The sequence below is a fragment of the Mustela nivalis genome, assembly GCF_964662115.1.
Source record: "Mustela nivalis genome assembly, chromosome: 8".
Lineage (NCBI taxonomy): Eukaryota > Metazoa > Chordata > Mammalia > Carnivora > Mustelidae > Mustela > Mustela nivalis.
In genome coordinates this window covers 124,085,040-124,111,982 of record NC_139027.1, presented here as the reverse complement: position 1 = coordinate 124,111,982, position 26,943 = coordinate 124,085,040, and the positions used below count along the sequence as shown (strand labels likewise).

At 49.3% G+C, this 26,943-nt stretch overlaps 1 protein-coding gene across 2 annotated transcripts; it reads right to left on the bottom strand.

Annotated features, from left to right (window-relative positions):
* Positions 1 to 1,043: 1,043 nt before the first annotated feature.
* LOC309872309 (lipopolysaccharide-binding protein-like) lies at positions 1,044 to 24,426 on the bottom strand. Of its 2 annotated transcripts, XM_082746321.1 has the most exons (15): positions 24,097 to 24,426; positions 23,292 to 23,406; positions 21,867 to 21,995; positions 21,159 to 21,314; positions 16,995 to 17,058; positions 14,476 to 14,539; positions 13,243 to 13,334; positions 12,355 to 12,531; positions 10,192 to 10,251; positions 9,890 to 10,060; positions 7,307 to 7,374; positions 5,320 to 5,365; positions 4,319 to 4,382; positions 3,138 to 3,214; positions 1,044 to 2,278 (listed from the first exon to the last, which is right to left on the bottom strand). In XM_082746321.1, the coding sequence occupies exons 1-15, from the start codon at positions 24,218 to 24,220 to the stop codon at positions 2,246 to 2,248; spliced, it is 1,440 nt and encodes a 479-aa protein (XP_082602447.1). In that variant the 5' UTR covers positions 24,221 to 24,426; the 3' UTR covers positions 1,044 to 2,245. The 2 variants fall into 2 exon arrangements, 1 of the variants encoding a protein (XP_082602447.1); XR_014315774.1 differs by lacking the exon at positions 7,307 to 7,374 and having other exon boundaries at positions 24,097 to 24,335.
* Positions 24,427 to 26,943: the final 2,517 nt, after the last annotated feature.

Genomic DNA, 26,943 nt, shown 5'->3' with positions numbered 1-26,943 from the left:
GACTGGTTGGTAATGTTGGCGGCTATGGAGGGGCAGCAGCGGAACATGGGCCAGTACTTAAAAAGCGTGTGTGGAGACACTTGGCGTGTCTCACCGGGCACAGGTCATGCCTACCTCACACTGCGGCATGGGAAGCACAAGCCATGCTAAGTCTTGAGAGCCTGAGGAAATCTGAGATGACCACTGTGACTCAGGAGCAGGGCTTAACATCAGGGAGCTGTGATCATTGCTGGGAAATGTGCAAGCTTCCTGGAGGGGCCAGTGGACCCGGGAGTGGGAGATTTCCATAGCAGAATTAAGAGCTGGGACTATGGAGAGCTGGTCAGAGTGGAGGTCCATTCATTAAAAGGAAGAGCATGTACTTATGAGACAGACACATTGCTAGAAGTAGGGTTATAATGGAAAATAGGATAATTTATGCCGTTAAGGTATGCCTGGAAGGTCTGTACATAACTGTGGAACATGCACTTGTGTTGGCCACTGCTGGAGGTGTTGGGGATACAGCTCCAAACAACACACACGGGAGGCCTCAGCTTATTCAGAACTGCAGTCCATTACAGTAAACCAGAGATCCAGGTGACATGCTAAGCTCTTAAAATACAAGTGAATGTCGGGGCACCTGGGTGGCTCAGTGGGTTAAAGCCTCTGCCTTCTGCTCAGGTCATGATCTCAGGGTCCTGGGATCGAGCCCCACATCAGGCTCTCAGCTCAGCAGGGAGCCTGCTTCCTCCTCTCTGCCTGCCTCTCTGCCTACTTGTGATCTTTGTCTTTCAAAAAAATAAATAAAATATAAAAAAAAATACAAGTGAATGTCAATTTTTGGTCACAGATTTCAGCTGAAAATTACCCCAGCATTGTCATAGCCAGTTGGGGAAATCCTGAATGGGCTGTTAACACAGGCTTGACGAGGGAGCCCAGAGACTGGCCAAGCTTCAGAAAGGTCCCACGGGAATGAAGGTGGAGAAGGAAGATGGGTCACCCATGGGCATTCAGGAGGACTCTTGCTGAATTGTCCCAGAGGGATTGGAGGTTGAAAGTCAGAGTCAAGGGCAGCAGAAGTGATTTATTTCAGTCTCTCATCTTCCTCATGTCATGATGTGAAATGACACGTACAACTTAGTCATTCGACATGTTTAAGGGTGAGTAGGGGGCTTCAGGTGGCACAGTCATTGGCCACTACTCCTGCTGTTTTACAGGATTCTGGGGGTTAAGAGAGATTTCGTAAATTGCTGAGAGCCGAGGAGGGGGAGCCACGATTTGAAAGCAGGCCAGCCCACGCTCCAACCTGTGCTCTTGTGACAGTAGGATATGTTAGCACATCTCCTGATTGAAACCCAGACTTGTGCTCATGGTATAAATCGTATCTGTTGGATGGTGGGTTATTCTTTTAGACCACAGGTGGATGCATCATGGCCCCCCACTCAGATCTGGCCTGTTGCCTTTTTTGTAAATAAAGTTTTATTGGAACATAGCTACACCCACTGGCTTGCTGTCTGGCTGTTCTCTGCTACAGTGGCCGTGATGAGTAGTCACGACAGAGACTCGATGTGTGGTCAAAGCTTAAAAGATTTGCTCTCTGGCCCTTCATAGAAAAAGTCTTCCAACCCCTGTTTTTGGCTATAAACTTGGCGAAGACAGAAACCGCGTGTTTTCCTCTCTTGGACCCCCCCCCCCCCCAGCACCACGCCCAGACACAGAAGTCAGTTCAGGACACTCATTAGCAAATTGAAATCAAGGTTTGTTGAATAAATGTAGAGTTCATACAGTGGCTGGGTAGTCTCTGCTCCCATCTCAATAAATATTATACACCAAGGAAGTGGCAACACAAGGCTTTAAGCCCACATTGTCTCACTTCTTCTGTAACCACAGCGTCAAAGGACACGTACAACTTAGTTCATGTTTAATGCTGAGCAGGGTGCTTTGAGCTTTGTCGTGACTGGACACCGCTCACTGAAGTTTTTTCTAGCGGCTGCCCAGAGTAAGGCTAAGGACAGCTGTAAAGCTGTAAAGGGGACAGGAAGAGGCACAGGGAGGAGGAGGGGAAAGTTGGGGGACGTGTCCTATGGTCAGGTGTGTCTTCAGGTGTCCCAGGCTCCCCAGTGACGAGCGTCCCTTTGGAGGAGGCCCTCATGGGGAGTAGAGGCAGAGAGGCTGCAGCCTCCGGACCCCTACAGGGGCAGGACTAAACCCTGCTGTGGTTCCGTCCACTCCTCCAGCCACGGCTGCTCCTTCCTCAGTGCTCAGCCTAATCAAGGTTGGCCCCCAAGAGCAAGAAGTTCTGGAAAGAAGGCAAAAAGGACAGACAAGAAAGCTCATTTTCTGCATGCCGGAGGTTAGGAGCTTCCTGAAAAGAACCCTTCAGTGGGAGAGGCAAGTTCTCACTTGACCCGAAAACCAGATCAGTGCAAAACCCAGGCCTTTTGTCGGGGGAGAACTTTAGAAACCACTGTCCCTCCTAGCTGCCTGACCCTGGGAATGTATTTGCATTTCCCAGTATCGTGATTTCTGGAAGGCACACATGAATGTCACTGTCCTCCAAAAACTTTTTTCTCCCAGGAGAACAATGCACTTCTGGGTTCTGCCTGAATTCAATCCCCACACATAATTAGTTTAAGAGGATGTTGTTCAGGATTACGTGAGAACAAACTATGAACAGTGAAGACGTTGGTACCTCTGGAGTTACAGAGTAAACTGTCATTGTCCCTGTCCCTGGTCCTGATGTGTTTCTTGCCCTAAAAGTTCTGGTTGATGTTGCTCCAGGATCATCCCTGGCTGCCGTGGCCGGAGGTGAAGGCTGGCCCGTGGCCCCGTGGAGACTCTCATTAACCCCAAAGTGGAGCATCTAATCTGACCCCTTCCTGCCATACGTGGCTAATGGGCCCGGCCCGTTGCTGATGTTCAGCTGACACATTGGGACTGAATTACAGGAAACTGAGCTCATGTGGAAGTCAGGATTCTGCACAGTCACTGTACTTGCCCTCTGTACTCCAAAATTCAAAACAAAAATATTTTCTCCTATAAACACTAGGTTCAGGATGTGAATAGGAGTCAAGGGCTCCCCCTAATTCTACCAGCCCCGAAGCAGCCCTCCCAGGAGGTCTTAGAGCTCCCCCACTCAGACCCCACGTCTCACTGACCTCGTGGACTTGGAGCTCCAAACTGTTGAGGTGGGTGTCCCTCGGCAGAGGGAGAGGGAAGCCTTTCTCAAGCTTTGCTGGAAGATAAAGAACAGAAAGACACAGGCTGGATGGGGAAGGCTGGGGAGGCATGGACACACACGGCATTTGCCACTGGCCAGTGAGAGGGCAGGCTACTTCAAAATGGGGTCAGTTATTGGAATCAGGGATGGTTTTCTGTTTGGGGGGGCACGCAGATGTGAATGCCTGGTAAATGCAGCTTCTTCAGGAGGGGACAGATGTAGACAGCCTTTCCCAGCCAATGGGTGCTGGGATGGAGCATGCCAGGCTTCTGACCAGGGACTCATCCTTGAGGACCAGTGTCTTCTCCCCCTTTCTCTTTTCCAGGACAGCTGCCCTGCTCTTCTCTAATGGTGGTAAAAGGCAGATGGTGAGGTTGGGCAGAGAGGGTCCTGGCATGGGAGGAGGCCGGCTGGGTTCTCAGGCAGCCACTGTGCCAAGCCCTATTTCCATCGAGCACACCTGGCCAGTCAGTGATCTAACTTGGACCAAAACCCAGGGGTGCTAACTCCAGGTGCGGCTTGGAATGCCCCTCCTCCCTTGGCCTAACTCCCTGTGCTTTGGGACTCAACTTGACCCTTGCCTCCTGGAAGTCACATTCAGTGCCCCCTCCCAGCTAGCTCCCGCAGCCCCCTGTGCTTCTGGTCACAGCATTTATCGCACTGGTTGTCACTGTCTGTTACACGTCTCCCTTCCCAACAGAGTGTAAACTCCATGAGGGCAGGCTCACGGATAGCCAGGATCCCAGCCAGAGCAGAAGAGGGGCTCAGCTTGTTGAATGACTGACTGATGGTGAATCCTACAGAAAGGGTAGCATTTAACATTTGCACGGGGCAGTCAGTAGCAGCTGTTCTTTTTTTTTTTTTTAAGATTTTATTTATTAGAGAGAGAGAGACATGTAGATACACACACACACACACACAGAGCATGCATGCGCATTTGAACAGGGGAGGGGCAAAGGGAGAGGGAGAGAAAGAATCCCAAGCAGACTCGTGCCTAAGAGCAGAGCCCAGTGCGGGTCTCCATCCCAGGACCCCGAGACCATGACTTGAGCCGAAACCGAGAGTCAGACACTGAACCTATGGAGCCTCCCAGGCGCCCCAGGAGCAGTTTATTCTTACCGTTGAGAGAGGGGTACATGGTGTGGAGCGCGTAGTAATTGAGGATGGCTTCCATCAGCTCCACCTGGAGTTGGGGGTGAGCAGAGCAGAGAGGGGAGCAAACAAGACATGAATGAGAACAGGAGTCCGAGGGAAGAACGTCTTGCTGGCCCCCAGCCTCCAGAAACACCGACATGCCGTCCCACTTACAGAATGGGTTGACGACGACTGTCACTGTCACACTACAGAGAGCTCCTTATTCGTCATCTCCTCAACTCTGATCTCTGGACTTCCTTCCCCACCGGTACCTACCAGCTCATTCTACAGCAAAACATGACCCAAACCATCGTGGGGAAATTTAGTGTTTCTTTATTCCTCTTTGTGTGGATATTTTAAAATTCTGTTGCGAAAGCATTAATGCATCTGATTAAAGAGGGCTGTCCCAGATCCCGCTGTTAGAGTTCCATCACCCAGGGTACCTCCTCCAAATTTCCTTTCATAAAATCTCAATTCTGAAGCTCACCAGCCCTGAGAGCTTTGGGTAAGGCACTGTGCTCCCATACCACTATTATTACAATAGTGAGCACATACTGAGAGCTTACTACGTGTGAAGAGTTTTGCCAAAGTGTCTTCCTAAACCCATTGCCCCTTTTCATGTTCTAGTTCCTATTTGACGTGGTTGAAGTAGCTATTGTGTATTCCCCATTTTACAGTCAAGGAAACTGAGGCTCAGAAAGGTTAAGCTATTTTCCCAAGGTCACACAGTAGCAAGTGGCACGGCTGGTGTAAGAGCCCAGCTCTATCTTCCTTCAGAGCTTGTGCTCTTCCTGTCCATGTCCTGTCTCCCCGTTAGCCCCCAGGCAGTGCCCTTCTTAGATGATTAACTTTCAGACATGGTGTCCACTTCCTGTAAGACTGCAGCGCCGTCTTCTCGAGGGAGGGGGCCTTGGCACTTCTCCTGGAGCCCCCGAAAGTCCCCCTTGAAGAAGATACCCGAGAGGTGCTAGGAGAAAACCACTCACGTTGATGAAACGGACGTTGGAATGTTTCAGTTCCAATTTCAGCTTACTGCAAAGAGAAAGAGAAGCATGTGTCACCCCGAGCCGTGGCTGCTACTTCCTCGCAGTTCCCCTAGTGGGGAGTGCAGTGCTTATGGGCAGGGCCATTTCTGGGGGCCAATAGCCAGCCCTAGGGTTCCCCTGCAAGGTGGTTCCTGTGCATTTCAGGCTTTCAGCATGCACAGTGGTTTAAGAACAGGTGACATGGTTGCAAATTATGGTTGCCAAGCATCTTCAATACCTTAAATAAATTAGGATGGTGTGAATAATAACTGGAAAAAATGGGACGCTAAAAGGAGCAGTCTGTACGTCCAATGATGTAAAAGTGTATTGAAAAAAAGACTGGGAGGAAATGTGAAACTATCAGTAGTGACAGTCTCTATGTGGCAGGGTTATGGGGGATTTTTAAAAAAATACTTTTGCAATTTCCATGCCAGGAGCTGCATTATTTGCATAATGTGGGAATAGACAGTAACAATGGGAGGGAGAGGCACCTGCATGATGCTGGCAAACAGCAGAGCGACTCAGGGATCCTCTGGTATTATTACTATGGAAGCCAAACCCCAATTCCCCCCACTGATTTTGGCTGCTGGCCCTTGTTCAGGGATTCTAACTGCCCCGGACCCATCTCTCTCTCTCTCTTTTTTTTTTTTTTTTTAAGATTTTATTTATTTGGCTGACGGAGATCACAAGCAGGCAGAGAGAGAGGAGGAAGCAGGCTCAAGGACCCTGGGATCATGACCTGAGCTGAAGGTAGAGGCTTAACCCACTGAGTTACCCAGGCACCCCCTGGACCCATCTTTTGCTTTCTGCTCTTGGGGCAGAGTAGTTTTGCTAAATTCCTTGATAAAACCCCTGTGTGAGGTCCTCCTACTTTGCTGTCTCTCCACAGTCCAAGGCCCTTGGCAGTCCTCTTGGACGCTGCAGACCCTCCAAGCCAGGCTGAGGCATAAACTCAAAATCTGGGACCTCCAAAAACGCCCACATGCTCACCATTAGCTTTTTTTTTTTTTTTTTTAAGATTTTATTTATTTATCAGAGAGTGAGAGACGGGGAGAGAGCAAGCACAGGCAGACAGAATGGCAGGCAGAGGCAGAGGGAGAAGCAGGCTCCCTGCTGAGCAAGGAGCCTGATGTGGGACTCGATCCCAGGACGCTGGGATCATGACCTGAGCCGAAGGCAGCTGCTTAACCAACTGAGCCACCCAGGCGTCCCCATTAGCTTCTTTTTTAAAGACCTCTTAAGGAGAAGTTCTTTCTGATAGAGTCCGTGCACTCTCTCAGCCAACAGGTATCTAACCCCGAGGCCAGGAATTAGTTCCTCTGATGCGCCCAGTGGACCTGCTCCTCAGCCGGGGGGCAGCATGCAGAGTGGGTGAGACATGGGGCACAGGTGAGGGCCCCAGAGAAGGACACCACCAGGGCAAGTGCCAGTCCCTGCTGATGGTATAGTCCCTCCTGCTCACTGACTTCCTGGTTGAGTGAGTCTGTGCCTACTGGGTATCCGGACAGTGCAATGGCAAGGAGTAGCTCGTGGACACCTTTAATCCTCCATCCCAAATCCCCTCCCTTCTTCATGTAAAGTACTGACAGTTTTTCTTAATCTTATATATAAAGTCCTTGCAAAGCCCCACATCTTCCAACTTGATTATGGCTCCTGAGTAATCCCTTTGGAGATGTTCAGCTCCTCCACTGAGACCTAAGAATGAATGGGGCCCTGAATGTCACCTGTGCTATGTGGCAACTTGTCCGTCTTCCAGGTTTCCCACTGAGGCATTGTCAACAAGCCTTTCTGAAGGGAGACCCAGAATAGAGGATGAGCCAGCCCCACTGGAGATCTCTGTCCCCAAGGGGTCAAAGCCTGCCCTATCAGTGAACAGACTAGATGCTCTGGTCATTGCTGGGTTATCCCCAGCCTACTGCATTTCCTCCCCTTGCCTTTGGCCTCTTACCTTCCTGTGGTCACCGAACCAACGATCCTGTCAGAGTTCGCACGGATGGTGGCAGAAATGTTGGTTGTCTAGAAAAGCAGAAGGGGAGACCCCAGACTCTCAGGTGATGTAGGAATCCTGCTGTCTCTCAGGCCAGGAGACAAATCTTCAGAAACAGAAACCACAGCCAGATGTGGGACATGTGGGCGAAAAGCAGCTACTTAAGGATTATACGCTGAGGCTGTAGGATGTTGGCGGCTCCACGCTGACTTTAGGAAAGGTGAGCTGAGGTTTTAGAGGTCTTAATGGAAGCATCGAGAAGGGCAAATAAGTCCAAGCTAAAGACACAGAGCATTCGGATAGAGAGGCCGTCCACCAGTAAGTGTGGCTGAGCTTTGAAGCAGGCTACTAAGAGAAGTTCAGAGAGTCCCCACGCCCTAGGGAACTTTAAATACACCACTAACTGACAACTGGGTGTGAGAATGAAGCCTGGCCTGTCAAGGGGTGGGGTTGAACCAGATGATTGAATTGGATAATTTCTATTATTCTATATCTTAATTCATTTGTTCTTTTCTGTGTTCCACTGACGCCCCCACCCCCAGCAAGGACATCGGGGCTGTTGTTAGAACCTCATGCCAGTCTAAGTGTGGAATCCCCAGTCAGTCTTTACTGGCCTGGGTGGGGTTAGGGCCATAGCTTTTTCTCTGGTGTTTGGCTTTAGTACCACAGTTATTGATCGTCTACAAGTTTTCTATCTTACCAGGCTTCCCCTGTTTTGGTCCTTTGGCTAGAGAGAGAGGAGGTTATTGGAGCTCTTTCTTGTTCATGCCTGTTGGTATTTGTGGGTTGTCCCAAATTGGAATATGCAGGGCGTCATATTATTCCTTAGATCCGGAGGCCTCTTGCTGATCTACATTTTTCTCTCTGCCTTTCAGAGTTTTCTTATTTATTTTCTCATACAATGTATGAGATTTTGGGTTGCACTCAGCAGGAGTAGGGAGGACAGTGGACATCTACTCACTCTTCCCAGAGGAGGAAGTGTTTTGCCCATTTTTAAATTAAACTGTCTTTTTCGTGACTGAGTTGTTAAGGGTTCTTTATTTATTCTGTATACAAGTCCCTTCTCATACATACGATTCGCAAATATTTTCTCCCCTTCTATGGGTTATCTGTTCACTTTCCTGAATTCTGTCCTTGGAAGCATGAAGTTTTTAACTTTGGTGACGTTCAATTTATCCATTTTTAATTTTTTTGTTCACGCTTTTGAGTTGTATCTAAGAAGGCTTTGCCTAACCCAAGGTCATGAGGATTTAGTACTGTGGGTTTTTTTCTGAGAGTTTTGTGGTTTTAGCTTTCACATCTGGGTCTCGGGTCCACTTGGAGACAATGTTTGTGCATGCATCAGAAAGGGGTCTGGCTTTATTCTTCTGCATGTGAATATCCTGTTGCCCCAGCACCATTTTTTAAAAGCTTATTCCTCCCCATTGAATTGTGTTGGTCCCCTTGCTGAAAATCATTTGTCTAAAAATATGGTGATTTATTCATGTATTCTCAGTTCTAGTCTGTTGATCTGTATGTCTATTCTTGTACTAATATCACACTATCTTGATTACTATAGCCTTATAGTAAGTTTTGAAACAGGGAACAATGAATTCTACAACTCGTTTTTCTTCTTGAAAATTGTTTTGGCTCTTCTGGGTCCCTTGAATTTACATGTACATTTTAGGACTGGCTCGTCCAAAACAAAACTAACAAACAAACAAAACAAAACAACAGCTGAAATTTTGATAGGGATTGTGTTGAATGTGTAAATCAGTTTGGAGAGCATTGCCGTCCTAAGAGTTCTTTACATCTTATACTTTCTTTTAAAACATGATTTATTTTTTTTAATTTATTTTATTTATTTTTTATTTTATTTTATTTTTTTTTTTTTTTGAGACTGGGTTCTGTGGGGAGTCAATTCTCCCCTGCATTTTTTTTTTTAAATTTTTTATTTTTTATAAACATATATTTTTATCCCCAGGGGTACAGGTCTGTGAATCACCAGGTTTACACACTTCACAGCACTCACCAAAGCACATACCCTCCCCAATGTCCATAATCCCACCCCCTTCTCCCAAAACCCCTCCCCCCAGCAACCCTCAGTTTGTTTTGTGAGATTAAGAGTCACTTATGGTTTGTCTCCCTCCCAATCCCATCTTGTTTCATTTATTCTTCTCCTACCCACTTAAGCCCCCATGTTGCATCACCACTTCCTCATATCAGGGAGATCATATGATTTAAAGATTTTATTTATAACAGTTTCAAACGAGTGAAACTGAGCCCATTTTTATAGCAAATGTAGCAATGGCTAAGCTAAAATCATCCAACTTAGCTGGAGTGAATGACTTTTAAGGTTTCTTGCAACTCTGACAGCGTATGATTTGGTGAGGAGCCCCCTTGGGAAGCCTGCCTGTTGTGGCCGGGAAGGCAAGGTTCCCTCCCGCTCCAGGCAGGCAGAAGCAGCCTCCAGCATCCTTCAGCCTCCCAGTCCTTCAGTGAAGGGAGGGGCTTACCCCACAGCAGATGTAACTCTTTGCTGCTCTGCCAGGAGATCAGACTTACCACCCTGAGCTGGAAGAGTGGCTTGCGGTCAGAGGAGGTAGGCAGGAGGACAAAGGCCTGGATGTCTATCACCGGCATGAAGGTCACATTCCCAGGGGTGAACGTGAGGAATGGAGCTGATTCAGGTGTTGTCTCAAGCTCTAGCTCCATATTGGGGTACATCCTGGACAGCTAGAGAAAGAGGGCAGAGGCTCAGGGGGAGGACCTGAGAACAGTCTCTGCACAGCTTCACTGATGTGCGACTACAGTCTCCACATCTGGTCTAGGTCAAGTTCTCTGTGATGAAGGTTCAGAGGTCTTACCCGAGGAGCAATGGCCTGGAACGAGCTGGTGTGCAGGCGGATCGGAGAGTCCGGGGGAATCTGCAGTAGGAGAAGCGGGAGGCTCCTTGAGATGCAGGACATGGTAACGGTTAGAGATGCGGACTTTGAGGTCAGACAGCTTGGGTTCAAATACTACTCCCGCCATTTTTTAGCTGGCTGGTTGTTGGCAAGCTTTGTTGGGTTCTGCATCTATAAAATGAGGATGATAATCACAGCACGAATCATGCAGAATGGGCAAGGAGTGAGTGAGACCGTGCCTGGGTAAAGCACCGAGCGCAGTGCCTGGGATCTCAGTAAATTCTTAGTTACTGTCTGTTTTTGTTACTTATTATTTCTCAGGGGCTCCCTCAAGGACCAGTGAGAGCGCATAACCTCCACAACCTAGATTGAAGCTACTTCCAGCTATGGCCGCCTCCCGGTGCTGTTCTCTACCCACCCCTCTGACTTGTGGATCTTCGGGCTTGGCGAGCCCTGCCTGCACCTGCGCACAGCTCACCTTCCCTGATCTCTCCTCTGTCAAGATTCCCTCTTGACCTGGGCTGCTCCTGTAGCACTTGGCTGTGGGCAGGCACGGCTCAGGTCTCCCTTCAGGGGCTTCCCAGCGAGAAGGACAGTTGGCTGACAGCCATTCATGCTGGGGCCACACAGCCCCCAGCCCCTGACTGAGCACAGCTGGGTGTTGCACTGGGGAGGTTTTTTTTTTTTTTTTTTTTTTTTTTAAGATTTTATTTATTTATTTGACAGACAGAGATCACAAGTAGGCAGAGGCAGACAGAGAGAGAGAGAGAGGGAGAAGCAGGCTCCTGCTGAGCAGAGAGCCCGATGTGGGGCTTGATCCTAAGACCCTGGGATCATGACCTTAGCAGAAGGCAGAGGCTTTAACCCACTGAGCCACCCAGGCGCCCGGGCACTGGGGAGTTTTGTCAGATCACAGGCAGGATCAAGACAATGAGCCAAACTGAAAGTAACCAGCGCTCGTGCACTTCGTGTGATAGTGTATGCAAGAGGCTTAACAGGAAAGGGTACTGGCCCCCACTCTGGTACTGGGCCTGTGGCCCGGCACCTGTGAGGGCAGATGCATCAGCAGAAGGGAGGAGGGGGTCACCTTATTGCCAGAGGAGCCCCAAAGAAAAGGATGCTGCTGTTTTATGGATCCAGGGGGAGGAGGGCCATTGAAAAGCACCGAGACCGAGTCAGATTGGAGAAAGCTGTCCTCCAGGCCCCAGCAAGGGGGTCTCAGCAGAAGAACCTGAAGCAGACTCACCTGAGGGTCCCCCACTCCCTCCACCCGTAAGGAGACCTCAGAATGGGGTGTCTAGGCTTGGAATGCAGATAAGCCTAAGAGCACTGCCAGCCCCTGCCGCGGGAGGGGATGGGGAGGAGGCTTGAGTCCTTGCCCAGAACTCCCTCCAGAGACTGAGGAGCACTGGTCTGACGCCACGTCTAGTGTGGGAGCACCCACCAGGTCAAGCCTTCCTAATTGTCTGCGGTCAGGCTCGAATGATCCCGCAGGGGATGTGAGCCTAGAGCCAGGCTCGCCCAATTTCTGGCTGCTCTGGCATTCCTCTGAGAAGCAGGCTCTGCTCTGTGCTCTCCCTCAGCTGAGCTGAGACTTCTCAGGGCAGCACTTCTGGCCAGGGTACCTGTCTTCCCCTCTCCATGGTTGCAAGACCACTGCAGCTGGGGAGGCGGGGGGGGGGTGGGTGGGTGGGTAGGGTAGCGCTCTCCCCTCATACTTCTCCTTCTTCTCCCCTTTATCGTTCGTGGGCGCTCCCCTAATCCATCTCTTCCACTCTTCCAAGTCTAGTGCTGCCTTGGCATCTACTGCTTTGGAGGACCTGTTGTGTCACTTCCCAGTCTGTTGTATTTTTGTTGAAATATTCCCAACAATAGCTACTGTGTATCATGCTTCAGAAGCTAAGCTCTTAACAGACAATCTCTAACACGATCTCTGGGGACTAGACACTGTTGGGATCCACACGCATAGCCTGGATTTGAACCCATATTTGGCAGGCTTCAGATTATGCATTCTTTCCCTGGTTCCTGGAAACCCCCAAGCTTGGTCTTCAGTTCGGTCTGACGCTCTCTCCTGGGATCCCCCCCTCCTCCGCCACCCCCCAGCCTTCTCCTTCCCCTACTCACGTGACGGTTTTGGAGGGTGAAGTTCATGCGTCCAGCTTGGTGGTAAACCCAGCTGGCTGTGTTGAAGACATATTCAGAGACGGCAAAGTAGACCATGTGGTCATGTTTCTCTGGCAGCCTGATGGACGGAGCTTCGAAGAGGGCTGGGGAGCGCCAGTTTCGGCCAAAGAATTCACCCTGGAGACAGAAGGACCACATTGCCCACCCAAGGCTTCTACCAGGGAGGGTGCCAGGAAAAGGTGTCCAGGGGAAGCCCGGGGAAGCCTCCTGTGCCCTGCGTGGTCGTCCAGGTAGTGGTTCCTCTCCAGAAGGTGGACCTGGGGTCCTGAAATGTTCCTTCTGGCCCTACAACATTTAGACCCTGACGGCTGCCTGAAATCCCCCTTCTACATTACAGCTTCCTATTGGGGAGGTACACGTTGTGTTCTCCTGGGCTTAGGATGTGGTCTGGTGGTGAGAAGTATGGATTCTAGAAGTTAACTGTCACTTACTAGCTCTGGGACTTTGGGCGGGTCCCTAGCTTGTGCCTCAAACTCTTTATCTGCAGAATGTGGGTGATGCTAATGGCTTCTAGTTCATCGAGGTGGCATGACATATAAAGGAGCATTTGTACACATAGTCAGTTTCTGGCACCTTAAGATAAGTGATCATTAAATAAAATTGGAGGAAGATGGCACTGCTGGACCTGGCTCAGCCCCCAGAGAACTGTGGAAGAGACTGGAATAAAAAGGGGGCACACTAGCTTCCTACTGCTGCCGTGGGCACTGGCCAGGGATGGGAGCTTATGGGCAGATGGACTAGAGAAGGAGAGTATGAGCCAACTCTGGGAGGTAGCACTGATTTTCTGTCAGTGCTTAGCTCTATGGTCCTTTCTCCATGGCAACTTACCTTGAAGGGTGTGTCTAGGACTTGAGAATTCACTTGGGGAGCACCTACTAAACTGTAGTCAATGCCAGAAGTCTGGTCAATCATAAGGGTAACTTTGGAACAGGAAAGAGACAGTGTTATGAATAAGGTGGTCAAACACAGTTGTGTGAGTTTTGCACTGCACAATTACAAGCCTCTCCTTTCACATGGACTGTTGCCTTTGGAGAATGGAAATGGGGCTGGGGCTGATCCGTGGTACCTTCTGTCAGAAAGAGAGTGCTGTATTCATTCACTCATTCATTCAGTATTTATTGAACACCTGCTATATGCCAGGCACAATGCAAGGGGCTGATGAGACAGCTGAGTGAGGGAGTCAGAGTCTCTGTCCTTTGGCAGTCCAGGGTTGCGGGGAGGAATGGGAAAGACAATTAAATACTTGAGTAAATAAAGGTAAAATTGCAACTCTGTCAGGTAGCCTGAGTCCATAGGATGACATCAGTCATATAACAGAGGCTAAAATGGTGAGGGGGGTGGGTGGTAACCCGATTTGGACAGGGAGTCAGAGGAAGTGTTTCTTGGACTGTGATCTGAAGGAGGAGTGGGTGTTGACTGGGTGAAGGGGGTTGGAGGTGGGGGAAGGACCTTCCTGGCAGAGGGAATGACATGTGTAAAGATCTTGTAGCAGTAGGAGCATAGTAGAGACACTGAGAGTGTATTAGAGGAATTGGCAATATTGGAGGGCATATAGGGACTGTGTAGCCAGTCACATTGCCAGACCATGCAAGGTCCTGTCACTCTTAGTGTCCTAAGAGTCAGAGGAATGTTCCATGGGTTCCAAGAACAGGGGGAGACCCGACCTCATGTGTGATTGTAAAAGGTCCCTGTGGCAGCCAGGGGGACAGGACTGGGGGGGGGGGGATCCCCGCCCCTACACAGGGATCTCAGAGCATCCCTGTTTTGTTAAAGTGGCCAGGACGGATCCAACACATGCCTCTCCCCTGTACTTGTCATCCTCTGCCCACCTCGTGCTCCCAGCATGCTTCCGAGTCACGACGCTCAGTTGCCTTACTCCCCTACCTCCAGAACAGACCCCCAAGAGAGATGGTGACCTCGTATCCAGCTTCATAGGATGGAGAGGCACTCAATGGGGAAAGTTCTCCTGGGGCTCATGGGAGATGATGGTGATGGTGGGTCTGGAGATAGCAGGTGTCACGGCATCTGATGGCACCCAAAGGAGAGAGGGGGCCTCCAAACCTGGTAGAGTCCGGAGATAGGGCTCCAGGTGGGAGGTGGTTGACTTCCTGACCATTTCGCAGATCTGCCGACAGCGGGGGAGAAAGTCAGATGAGTTCCCCTCTCCCTCTCTCCTGGGCGCTGCCCCTCCCCCGCCGCCCTCCAGTACACCTGGCTTTTCTCCCTACCTTGTAGGCAGGTGTGTGAGAGGTGGAGGAGCACATGGAAAGGGAGAAGAGACCTCTATTTCTGTCAACACACAGCACTTGGTCACTGTCCTATTGGACTGGCCACATACATGGGCCAGGCTTACGTGCCTGGACTTTTCTGGAACCCACATTAAAAGTGAGTAGTGCCCAAGTTGGCACTGCTCTGGGGTCTGCTATTGTCATGGTCCTCAGTTCAATGCCTTGGCAGCTAAGTGGCAAGAAGTATAGCACATAAACGCATTTAGAGAGCCGAGGGGCAAAGCAGGAGAGCTTCCAGGTGTAGGAGTAGCTCTTGGGTCTCCATCATCTCAATATTCAAGACCTCTCTTTCTGTCCAGGCTCCTGGATATCTGGGAATTAGAGATCCCAATGGGCGCGGTGCCTGGTCTGCATGCAGTACTCACTAGAGCCACCAGATGGCGCCAAAGCAAAGCCAAAAGAACAGTTTTCGGAGAATTCCAATTCCTCAGGAGTTTGGGCTTAGGAGATTCCAGAAGTCCTCCTCCTTCTGATTTCCTAACTTCAGCTATTCCTACACCATTTATATGGCTTTGCCTTTCCCACCTACTCACTTACTATTTACTTTACATCAAGTGGCCTTTTAAAAATTATGTTCATTTAGTAAAAATTATAGGAATTTTATATCACTTGTCAACAGAAGACTGGCATCCCTTGGCATAAACACAACAGAACTGGGGAAAAAAGAATACAAGGGGCTGGAAAAACGTTCCGGAAGCCAGGCTAGATCGGGTTGCCTCGTTGGAAAATGCCCATTTTTTTATTAAAAGTGTTCAGGACACATTGGCCCCAAACTGAGAATTTCCCTTTAGTGTAAAAAAAGAAAGAAAAAGGACTGCAAAGGGGGAGAGTCGTTCATTCCATCATTCTGCATGGCACAGCACTGAAGCTCCACATCACTTAAAATCAATGCTTTGTGTGGGGGAAGCTTCCCCACCAGGGGTATCAATATTTTGTGCAAACACCAAGCCAGCCTGTGTCAGGTGGGCCTGACCTGGGCTCTCCTAGGGCACAGGGTAAGGGAAGGGCCACCCGGGTGGCCAGTCCTTTGGGGGCCTGATTTCGTCTACCCCAAGTCTCCTGGTCAGAGGTCTTCTCTCTCTTCATAGCTCTCTGCACTCTCAGTCCTATGGGTGCCCAAGCTAGTGCTCCCATTCCCTGAAATTAATCACTCCTCGGGCTCAGCCTCTCTGGCACCTACCTTATCCCCCCTGGATACATGGTATCCAGCGTTTTCTGGACCATGTTTCCTATATTTGTAGGGCAGAGAGCTCAGCTCGCCTCTGGCCTCAGCCTGCTGCCCAGGGCTACTGGGGCATAAATGACAATGAAACTAACCTCGCGTGATTTACTCTGCCCTTCCTCTGCACGAAGCACTTGTCCGTGCCTGTGTGTATGACATCACATAGCCCTCCCAACAGCCCTGCAGGGTAGATGCTGTCATTACTCCTGTTCCACAGACAAGAATCCCAAGGTTCAGAGACGGTAAGCCCTGTTAACCATGGCATCAGAGCAACAAAGGGGCCGAGCTGGGATTCAAACCCAAGGGTCTGACCGCAGAACCCATACACTCAGGAGCAAAGATTCCAGAAGGTGGAATGTGGTTGAGAAATGACTCTGCAATACTGTTGAGTGCTCTGAGCACAGCCTGTGTGCCAGGCGTGCTAGGTGGTTAACGAATCAAATCCTTACCAGCCCCCTTCAGGGTAGGGGTTTTTGTCCGCATTTTATAAATGAGTAGAATGAGGCTTTAGGGGGTCCGTGCCCAAAGATACACACCAGATAAATGGAAGAGGCACTCTTTGCCTCCACGGCTTTTTCCAGAGTTGAGAGGTACTGAAGCCACTATTGTTCTCTATATGGGGCATTTTTGGGGGGGTGGGGGTGGTGAGTCTTATTTAAGAAATATTTTCCTCTCCTCAAAGTGAGAAAGATATCCTAGATTTTCTCCTAAAAAGTTTTGGATTTGTTTTGGCATTTAAATCCTTAGACCACCTGGACTTGATTTTTGTGTATACTGTGAAGGAAGGATGTAAGGTCACTTCTCCCTATCTCAGTAACAGCCTCTACAACTAGATGACCCGACACTCTGCCAGTTCCAAATACCAGGTTAGCATCTGTGGTCATACAAACTTGAGAAAGCCTTGAAGTTTGCCTTGGCACCACAAATGAAGAAAGTTTTGCTAAGCAAATTCAAATGACGGTGCACTTACGAGACAAGGCTGTTTACAAATACCAAATATGAACCTGCCGGTGATCCTTGTGTTAACCACAAATCTAATCATCCTTTTTTTTTTTTTTTTTTTTTTTTACCTTTTGTTCCAAGATATTTTTGAAATTGTTTTCAATTCTTTCGTGGAAGAGGTTCAGGATCCAGCTGGGGAAAAAGAGGAAAGAGGGTTAGGATCCACTTTATGATTAACTAGGACTCCCAAAGGGAGGGCGACCCACGGATCTGAACTTCCCCCATGTTATCCCAAGAAAGGACCCAACTAGATGGGGAACTATCGTATACTGTTAGTGGGAATGTCAGTTGGTGCAACCAGTATGGAAAACTGTGTGGAGGGTCCTCAAGAAGTTAAAGATAAAACTACCGTATGATCCACCAGTTCTACTTCTGGATATTTATCTGAAGAAAACAAAATGCTAATTTGAAAAGATATTTGCACCCCCTTGTTCATTGCAATCTTATTTATTATAGCCATGATATGGAAACAACCTAAGTGTTCATAGATGGATAAAAGGATGAAGAAAATGTGGTGTACGTGCGTGCGCGCGCGCGCCCGCGCACACACGCGCGCGCACACACACACACACACACACACACACACAGAGGAATATTAGCTAGCCATAAAAAAGGATATCTTACCATTTGCAACAACATGGATGGACCTTAGGGCTATTACATTAAATGAAATAAGTCAGAGAAAGACAGATACCACACGATCTCACTTATACACGGAATCCAAAAAAACCCAACCACGGCCAAGCTCACAGATACAGAGAACACACTGGGCTCTTCAGGAGCAGAGGCCGAAATGGGTGAAGGAGGTCAAAAGGTACAAACTTCCATGTATAAATAAGTTATAATAAAAAAATTTCCAGTTATCTATAACTAGGTCCTGGGTATGTGACACACAAACGGGGGACTAGAGTTCATAATACTGGGTTGCATATTTGAAAGCTGCTAAGAGTAGATCTTAAAAAGTTTCCATCACAATAAAAAAATTTTGTAACTATGCGCGGTGACAGATGTTAACGAGACTTCTTGTGGTTGATCATTTCACAGTATTGACAAGGATCGCATCATTGTCTCGTATACCTGAAAGTACTATGTCATTTGTACCTCAATAAAAGAGAAAGAAGGGGGACATTCAGGCCTATTCTTTATACCCTAAAAAATCCACAGAACCACTTACCTGGCAGTTTAGCAAGTAGTCACTCACTCATTCATTCAACAAACCTTGACAGAGCTCCTCCTACCAGCTCAGCCCTGAGTTAGCTGTTGAGGGGACACTGGTGAATACGTTCATGGAGCACGTGATTTGAGTCTAACCCGCTTCAGGTAAAGTTGCCCCGAGAGACCCTTCCCCACCACAGATCGTGCTCGGTGAGAATCATGGCCTAGAACAGACATTGCACGCCGTGTTCTCAGCTGGAGTGAAGGTAAGAGATTGTGGGACATCAGTGAACTAAGTTAGTGGAATTATGTCTGATAAAATGTTTTTCTCCCACACATTTTCCCTTACCATTGCATACTTGCTGATTGAGTGGTGTGTATTATAACTGTATGTATTATAACTGTATGTATCAATTCATGCAGTAAAATGGGACACAAGTATTTTCTGGGGGTTCTGCAGAAAGCATCTTGACCTTTCCAGGATTCTGTCCCCTGAGCCAGCCCAGGACATAGACTGGCTGAACGTTGGACCCTCTGTGGGTCTGAATGATGCCAGGTGTAGAGAAGCTGGCTGGAGTCCCTGATAGCTGTGGGTGAGGGTGTTACTTCTAGAAAAGTCTGTCCTCTCCAACATCTCTGGCTACCCCTCCAACATGAGGTGGAAGAAAAACAGATTGAAGCAGTAAGAAAATTTCCAAGGATCACAGGCTACCTAAAGTCATCCTGGCTCCATTCCTCCTCTTGTCACCCAAATTTGGTCCAATCTCGTAAATCTGCCACAGGTACTGCCGTGAACTCTAGGCAGTCGCTTAACCAACTGAGCCACCTAGGTGCCCCAGGAAGTGACCTTTCAAAAGGGCCAATCTGATTATATCCCTGCCTTTCTTAAAATCCTCCAGTGGCTTCCCACTGCCTTACTTCAGGATAGAGACTCGAGTTTGGCTACTGCTTATTCTCTTCTCTTCTTCTAATCAATCACCACCCCTTCAGGTACACTGATGCCTGCTTGCTTCCTGGGAAGCTTAGGCTTTTCATGCCTCAGGATCTTTGCACATGCTTCTTCCTCCACCACAGAAGTTCTCCTCTCCTCTTTGGCTAAAATTCAAGGCTCGTACTCGCTTCGGCAGCACATATAATAAAATTCAAGGCTCATTTCAGATATCCTTTCCTTGAAGAAACTGCCTCTGCTCCAGATGTTAGCTAAGTCCTCTACATTCATAGCATCTGGACTCTCTCCTTTTAAACACGTTATCACAATATTCAATGTATGCTAAAATATTTTATGTCTCCTTCCCCCCACTAGACTATACATTGCACCAGGGTGGAGACCCTGTCTCTTTTGCATCATCTTATATTCCTAACATTTAGCTCAGGATCTGGCGAATAATAGGGCATCAATAAATATTTGTTAACTGAATGGCTGAGGAAATCTAGCAGCTCCCCATTTTGGTCAAAACCTGGGTGCTCATGGTTCTGTGTCCCTATCAATAGCACCCAACTATGCAGCTATCACCCCCCTAACAAATGAACAAAAATGTTTTTCTGGCCCCCACTGTGCCCACCCCCACTGTGTGTGTGTGTGTGCATGTAAACCACACAGGATTTCACAGCTTTGCTCCTGAGAAATGGGGTATTACGCCCACCCAGTTCAAACAACACAGTGGTTTCAAGCTATTCAGTCTCCACTCAAAGTTTCCTTTTCCAAATGGCAGCCTTGAGTTCAAAGGCTTTAGTATTTGTGCAGAAAACATCTGTCCGTTGAATGAATGCCCAGCGAAGTCTCTGGGTTCTCTAAAATATAAATTCCCCTAAAACTGAGAGGGATAGAGGACCCCACTTTTCTGCTGACATTTGTCCCCCCCAACATGGTCACCCAGCCAATACATGTCCAGCTAAGAGGCAATTGGCCATTCGTTCTGTTTGCCATCTACCGCCCCCCCCGCCCGCCAGTCGCCAGTGCCCTCTGTCTCCTCTCTGTGTCCTGGGGGGCTGACATGTGTAGATTCCTCTCTCAAGCCCTTTTGCTGTCTGGCTAATGGGGGGCACAGGCATCAAGCAGAGGGAGGAGCTGGGGCCCTTATGCCCACGTGTGCCCCTGCTGTGCACTACACACCTGCCCCATGCCCCTTCTCCAAGATTCTGGCTCTTTCTGGGCTCTGGTGACACTCTTCTGTCCCCTCTCACCTTCCGCCCTAGGGGCAGGAATAGCTCCCTACTGTCCCTCCAGGCTGTTTAACATCCCTTGCGGAACACACCCCTTAACCCCGCTTACACTCCTGGGAGGATTCTTGTCATCAGGTCCTTGTCAGTGAGGCCTTTTGAGCTGCCTCTGGGTCCTGCCAGGATCTGAGGGAGGCAGTGCCAACCCAGACCGAGTGGGAAGGCAGTCACTCTGGGGACTGGCCTCATTCCTTCGCTACGCCCTGAGTCTCTCCTCCCAGCAAGTCACTTCAGAATGCTGGATTGCCATTCAAGGCCACTTGCTCAGGTGTCAGCAGACTGTCTCTCTCCATCTTTCTTTCCTCCCTCCTTCCTTCCCTCGTTCTCTCCCTCTCTTTCCTTCAGACTTTATTTAGAGAGAGTGTGAGTAGTGGGAAGGGGCCGAGGGAGAGAGAGAGAGCCTCTCCCACAGACTCTGCGCTGAGCCTGACATGGGGCTCCCTCTGGGGCTCAGTCCCACAGCCCTGAGATCACGACCTGGGGGAAAACACGAGATCAGGACCTGCTGATGCTCAGCAGACTGAGCCACCCAGGTGCCCCAGCAGACTTTTTCTTAAAGGGCCAGACAGTCAATATTTTGGGCACCGCAGGCCACATGGTCTCTGTTGCAGCTACTCCGCTGTTGTAACCCTAAAGCAGCCACAGACCCGATGTGAGCAGATGAGCGTGGCTGTGCACTGATGACTTTATGTACGAAAACATGGTGCAGACTGGATCGGCCTGCAGGCTCTTAGTTTGCCAGCCTCTGATCCTGATGCGCCTGAAATTGTTCTCTATGCCCCATCAGGAGCGTCCCTGGGTGGACTGGATGCCGAGGCGTCTCGGACAACCGCCAGCAAGGGCGTGGACTCACTTACCTTAGTTGTCCGGAAATGTCAACACTCATGTGGCCGATGGAGTTGCGGCAGCGGGCCACGGAGGCAGTGGGCCGTCCGGACGGGTCCTTGCCCAAGTTCAGAGAAACTGAGATGGAAATGTCATCCACACTCACATCGAAAGTCCCATCTAAGGTGCTGGTCGGGAGTTATAGGAAGCAAACGGTGTATGATCAGTCACCTCCAGGAAGAGGAGGCAAAAGACCAGTCCCCAGGTCCTTCCTACCTAGCTGTGTACCCTAACTGAGCCTTTACTTTGCGGCCAGCATTTATTAAGCATCTGCTGTGTGCCGGAAAGGCAAACTGCTAAGTGCATTCCATCTGTTATTTTACTTAATCCACAGCTTTATCAGTGAGGTAGGCTATTATTATTATTATAATTATTATTTAAGGGTTTTACTTATTTATTTGACAGACAGAGATCACAAGTAGGCAGAGACAAGGCAGAATGAGAGGGGGAAGCAGGCTCCCTGCTGAGCAGAGAGCCCATTGTGGGGCTCAATCCTAGGACCCCAGGATAATGACCTGAGTCAAAGGCAGAGGCTTACCCCACTGAGCCACCCAGGTGCCCCAGAAGTGGGATATTACTAATCCAAATTTTACAGATGGGGTTGGAGGCTTGGAGAGGGTCAGATTTGTTTCTTTGTAGACTGGTTGTCTGAGACACATTCTGACCCGAGTACTACTCACACGAAAGCCTTTTTCACCTTCCAGTTCCCACTGATAAACACGTAGTTATTGGACAGGGTAGCTCTGACCCCCTGTCTTGGGCGTAGCCTCAGATCCGAGTTCCTGAGCTCAAAGTGATGGATCTTCAGTCTGGGGAAGGAAGGCAGAATATCAAACCCAGGAAAGCCAGGCGCATCCCAGTCCTCCGTGTGAGGCTCTCCGGCTCTGGAGTTGTTAGTGACTTCCTGTTGTTGCTAATTTCTGGGCTGCTTCACTCTTCCCTCTTGGGCTTTTTGGTTGTTCTAACACCTTTCTAGAAAATTCCCTGTATTAGAGTCCCTCCACTGAAGTTCCTCGTGTGGATTCTGCTTTTTTGGGCAGGTCTGTGATGAGGATAGTCCCCCTGCATGGTACACTCCTTTATGTCACCCCCTCCCTGTGGCCATTTGAGTTTGTGGCTCTTGTTGCAGCAACACTCATGAATTCACTCAACAAACATCCACTGAGATCCTGCCCTTGAAGAGCTCACAGTTGGTGGCAGATCTAGACATGTTAACAAACCATAATGGCCTATTGTGAAAACCAGATGCGAGAGGTGCTCTAGGGCTGTGGGAAAGGCCCTTGACCTCTAAGTGGAGTGGCCTCAGTATTGTGTGTGTGTGTGTGTGTGTGTGTGTGTGTGTGTGTGTACATGCAAATTTAAAGTACTTCCTTTTTGCTCACTGCCTTCAGGAAATTGTCCTGGGAGACTTGGGGAGGATTCCAAGAGGCAGCCTTTTCTATCAGGGATGAATAAATGATCCCCAAGAACCTATTATGGACACTTAGGGGCCTGGGGAAGAAAAGTCCATGCAATCAAGGAATGGCTTAAAGAAAGAGTAAAGTGTGAAGACTCTAAGATTGACTGTCTAACAGCTACAGGGAGGTCAAGGTCAGTTAAGCCTTATGGGGAGGGAGATGAGGAACGGGGGCTGGTTCACCTGGACCCGGAGGCCACCTGTTTTATTCCTCACTAGGGTTAGTTGTGGATGCCATCTTCAAGAAGTAGTATGCAAATAAAATGCACACATTTTCCAGAACAACTTAAAGTCCTTCATTACAGACCCATTACAGCTCCAAAGTCTTCAGAGGAATGGATAGCGTATCTCAAGGAGGTCTCTCATTTAGGCACTCAGGAGAGTAGCCCGAGGTCTCTGGCAGAGAAAAAAATCTAGGGCTAGTTTCTGCAGGACTGACCTCAGGGTCTGTGAATGTTTTTCAAGGCTCTCCCTCCCATCCTGATGATTCAAGAAACATACAGCACCTTCCAGAAGTGTCACAAGAGCTGGTCATGATCATTTTGCCTTTAATCCAAGTGATGATTCTGTGTTTATCCCCTTCTCCCAAAAATCTAGGCCCCCATTTTACCTCCTCACCTACCCCTACGGTGGAGAATGGAGACCTCACCTGTAAAAGTCATAGGCCACGCTTTTGATCCAGCCGACTTTGAAGCTTCCGGAGAAATCAGGCAACTTGATCGTAGACAGCTCCTTCTTCAGGATGGCTACTCCGAATCGGCGGGCTGAGGGGAAGTAGTGGGAGTCAGCTCCTTCCGTGGGAGGCAGCCAAGCCCCACGGTCGAGTGGCTGGGCTCTGAAATCACACGGGCTGGGACGGAATGTAGGACTTGCCATTTCTTCTCCCTGTGCTCCCAGGCAAGTCTCTTAAATTCCTTGAGCCTCACTTCTCCCCATCTGTAGAATGGTCATAGTGATGATGCCCACCGGAGTGTGAGAATTAAATTAGATTGTGAACTCAAAGTGCCAGGTAAATGTTATTTATCTCCTCAACAAGATCGTGGAAGCAATGATGTGATACAGTGGGGCTTTTGAGGACTTACTGATGCGTGGTCAAACCTTCAGGTTTTTCAGTTGCCCCGGGGGCCATAGGTTCACAATGCAGATTCCCAGGCCTAGCTTCAGTTGCCCCAGAGACGGATATTTGGAATCTGTATTTTAACATAGGTTCCAGAAATTCCGGATTTGATCCGGAATTGATCCCCGCTTCGGGAAAATGCGGGTCTAGTCTCATCCTTCACCTGTGATACTCAAGACCTGGAAACGGAAGCCCAGAGAGAGACTATCCAAGGTTTCTGAGCCAGGTAGGGGAAGAGCCCCAGCTTGTGGACCCTTGTCCAGAGTACCCCTGTCCACGCCACTCTGGTGGGCAACAGTGGGCACCAGAAAAATGGCTGACCCTCCCCCACCCTTACCATATTCCAGGCCTTTCCTGGTGATTCTGGCCACGAACCCAGGATTAGATGTCCCTTCTTCGAAGCCAGAGACCTCTGCCAGCAACAGTAGCGCCACTACCACAAAGAACGATCTGGCCATCATCCTGTCCTTAGCAAGGACCCAGGCGGGGGTTGGTCAGAGTCTCTCTGTAGGAGCCTCCCTTCCCGAAGGTGACAGCGGGGCCGGAGTGCTTATAAGGCCAGCAGCCAGATGAGGAACTGAGCCTGTTGGGAGAGAGGGCAGGGAATGTTCAAGGCTTTGTGGCAGCCCAATTTTCAGCAAGTCGAGATGGGGAGAAGTTTGCTTGTGAAATTGTTTGAGGTTTATTTCTGGCCAAAGTAGGGCCACCGCCTCCAGCCTCTTCCTCTTCCAAGCTCTGTTGCCCAGTGCTGCCTGAGGACCCTCCCTGCAACACCTCTGTCTAGCGGCACACCTCCAGTCATTCCCCATTCATTATCTACGGATTGAAACGTAAACATCCAGCGTGGCAGCGGAGGCTCACAGCCTGGCTCTGATTTCTCCAACTGGACCTTCCACCAGCTTCCTGCCGAGCCTGCACTCTGGCTCCCCCGGGGCCCTGCGGTCCCCACTGATAACCACGGGAGACCATCGCCAGCCAGGCTACACATACAACAAATGGATTCTTCAGTTCTAGGCTCCCGACGGCTTCGCATTTTTTTTTTCCTCTTGCTTACATTGTTTTAAATCAACTTTATTAAGGTATAATGTATATGCAATAAATGCAGACATTTTAAGTGTACAGTTCAATGAGTTTTGACACATGTGTATATCCGTGTACCCACATCGTCATCAAGATAAAAACACTTGCATCACCCCAAGGACCTCCCTTGTGCCTCTTCCCAGCCAATCTCTGATCCCACCTCTTACCCCTGAAAACCATGGACCTGCTTTCTGAGACTGTCCATTCATTTTGCCTGTTCCAGAGCTTTGTGCAAATGGAACCGAGCAGTCTGCATCCCAACTGTGCTGACTGCCTTCTTTCGCGCAGCGTTACATCTTTGAGAGGAATCCCGGGTGTTTCATTTGTCAGTACTTCACTCCCGTTTATTGTAGAACAGTGCACACAGCCACCGGACCAATCCTTTTTTTATTGTATCGTATCTTTAATTTTCTTCACATAGGAAATACATCCACATGGCTCAGCAGTCAATCCGTATAACAAGACGGACAGCGAGGGGTCTGGCTCTCAACCCTATTCTGCATCCCATCGGCTCCTATCGCCTTTGCAACAAAACAACATGAAACGCCACTGGGGTAAGACATTGAAGGTGACTTGACACCTTACATCCTAGGGCCCGTGGGAGCCCAGAGAGGGAGCAATCAAGACAGGAGAGGCACTTGGTCTGGGTTTCGAAGTATGTGTAGGAGTTTGGTAAGTAGTCACAGAGAGGAAAGGTATCCTGGACAGAGGGAACAGAATGAGCCAAGACACGGAAGCCTGAGGCAGCACTGCACATCCTGGAAAGCACAGGGAACTGTAGGGTGAGAGGCGGGAATGAACGAGAGCTTGGCCGAAGACCAGGCTTAAACGTGGACAGAATCTCCTCTTGAAGGGCCTGGATAGCCTGGTTGAAGTATGAACAAGGAAGAGTTTTCATTTTCCCGTCATTGATCATCTCTATGTTGTGTTACATTTTCCTTTTCCCCTGGATGGTGGCTCCTTTCGTGACCTCTTGGTCCTGATTCAAACATTTCCATCACGTTCAGTTTAATTTACGACTTGGTCTTGTGCTTGTAAACCTGAATCTCCTATTCCACCACTCAATGTTTTCTCTCTGCCCCGTGCAGGCATCTGGAGGCTCTCACGGCTTGGAGCAAACAAGCATGTATGTGCCCTTGCGTGTACACGTATGTCCATGTGCAATGGTATGTGAGCATGTTTGCACGTGAGTGTATCCGTGTGCATATGTGTATCCGTGCATGTGTGCTTACATGGGCATGCATGTGTGCACGTGTGTATGTGGGGGGGGGCTGGTTGTCTCTTCATGCAACCCTCCCTCCCTCTCCCCTACTCTGACCTGTAAGGTAGGAGGGAGGGGCTACCAGGGGGCGCTGGAAGTCCTCTCTGTGTATCTCAGGGGTGGTGAGTGGCCCATGCTGAGGCTTCTCAGCATCGACCAAACTTGATATCCATCAACTCAGGGTGGGTAGACTGAGGCCCCCGGGGGCCCTGTTACTGAGGCGCTTAATTCCAAACAGTTGTTCCAGGCAAGAACCGACCTTTGGGAAAACTGTCCTTGATCTTAGGCCTGTGGCCAGAGTTGAGTCTAGTTTCACTTCCCTTTGGAAGATGAGACATCAGGGGGGTGGTCGTTGCCTTTTCTTTGCTTGTCGCAGTGCTTACGTCTCTAGGACATCCCCATTCTTCTGGAGGCCCCTTTGTCTCAGTTTTGTTTAGGGGAACAGTCAAGAATCTTTTCCTCTCTCCTGTCAGATGGTCTGGAGAAGGGATAGTAGAGGGTCTTTGTTGACATCCTCCTGGAAAGAGTTTAATCAGGAGCCTGGCCAGCTCAGGTCTGGGTTCTGCCCAGAGCTCCAGCAGCAGCCGGAGGATGGAGATCTACATGAAGAGGGCCCATGGGCTTGGACTTCAGGGTAGTCTGGGAGACAGAACAGACTCAGACTGCCCATGTCAGTTTCCTGAGCCTATGTGACAGGGTGAGCAAGCTGGCAGGATTCAATAATAAAAATTTATTTTCTCACAGTTCCAGGGCTTTGACGTCTGAGATCGAGGAATCTTCGAGTCTTCTCAGGGCTGCGAGGGAGATTCACTCCAGTCCCCTCACTTCTGGGGCTCTCTGCCA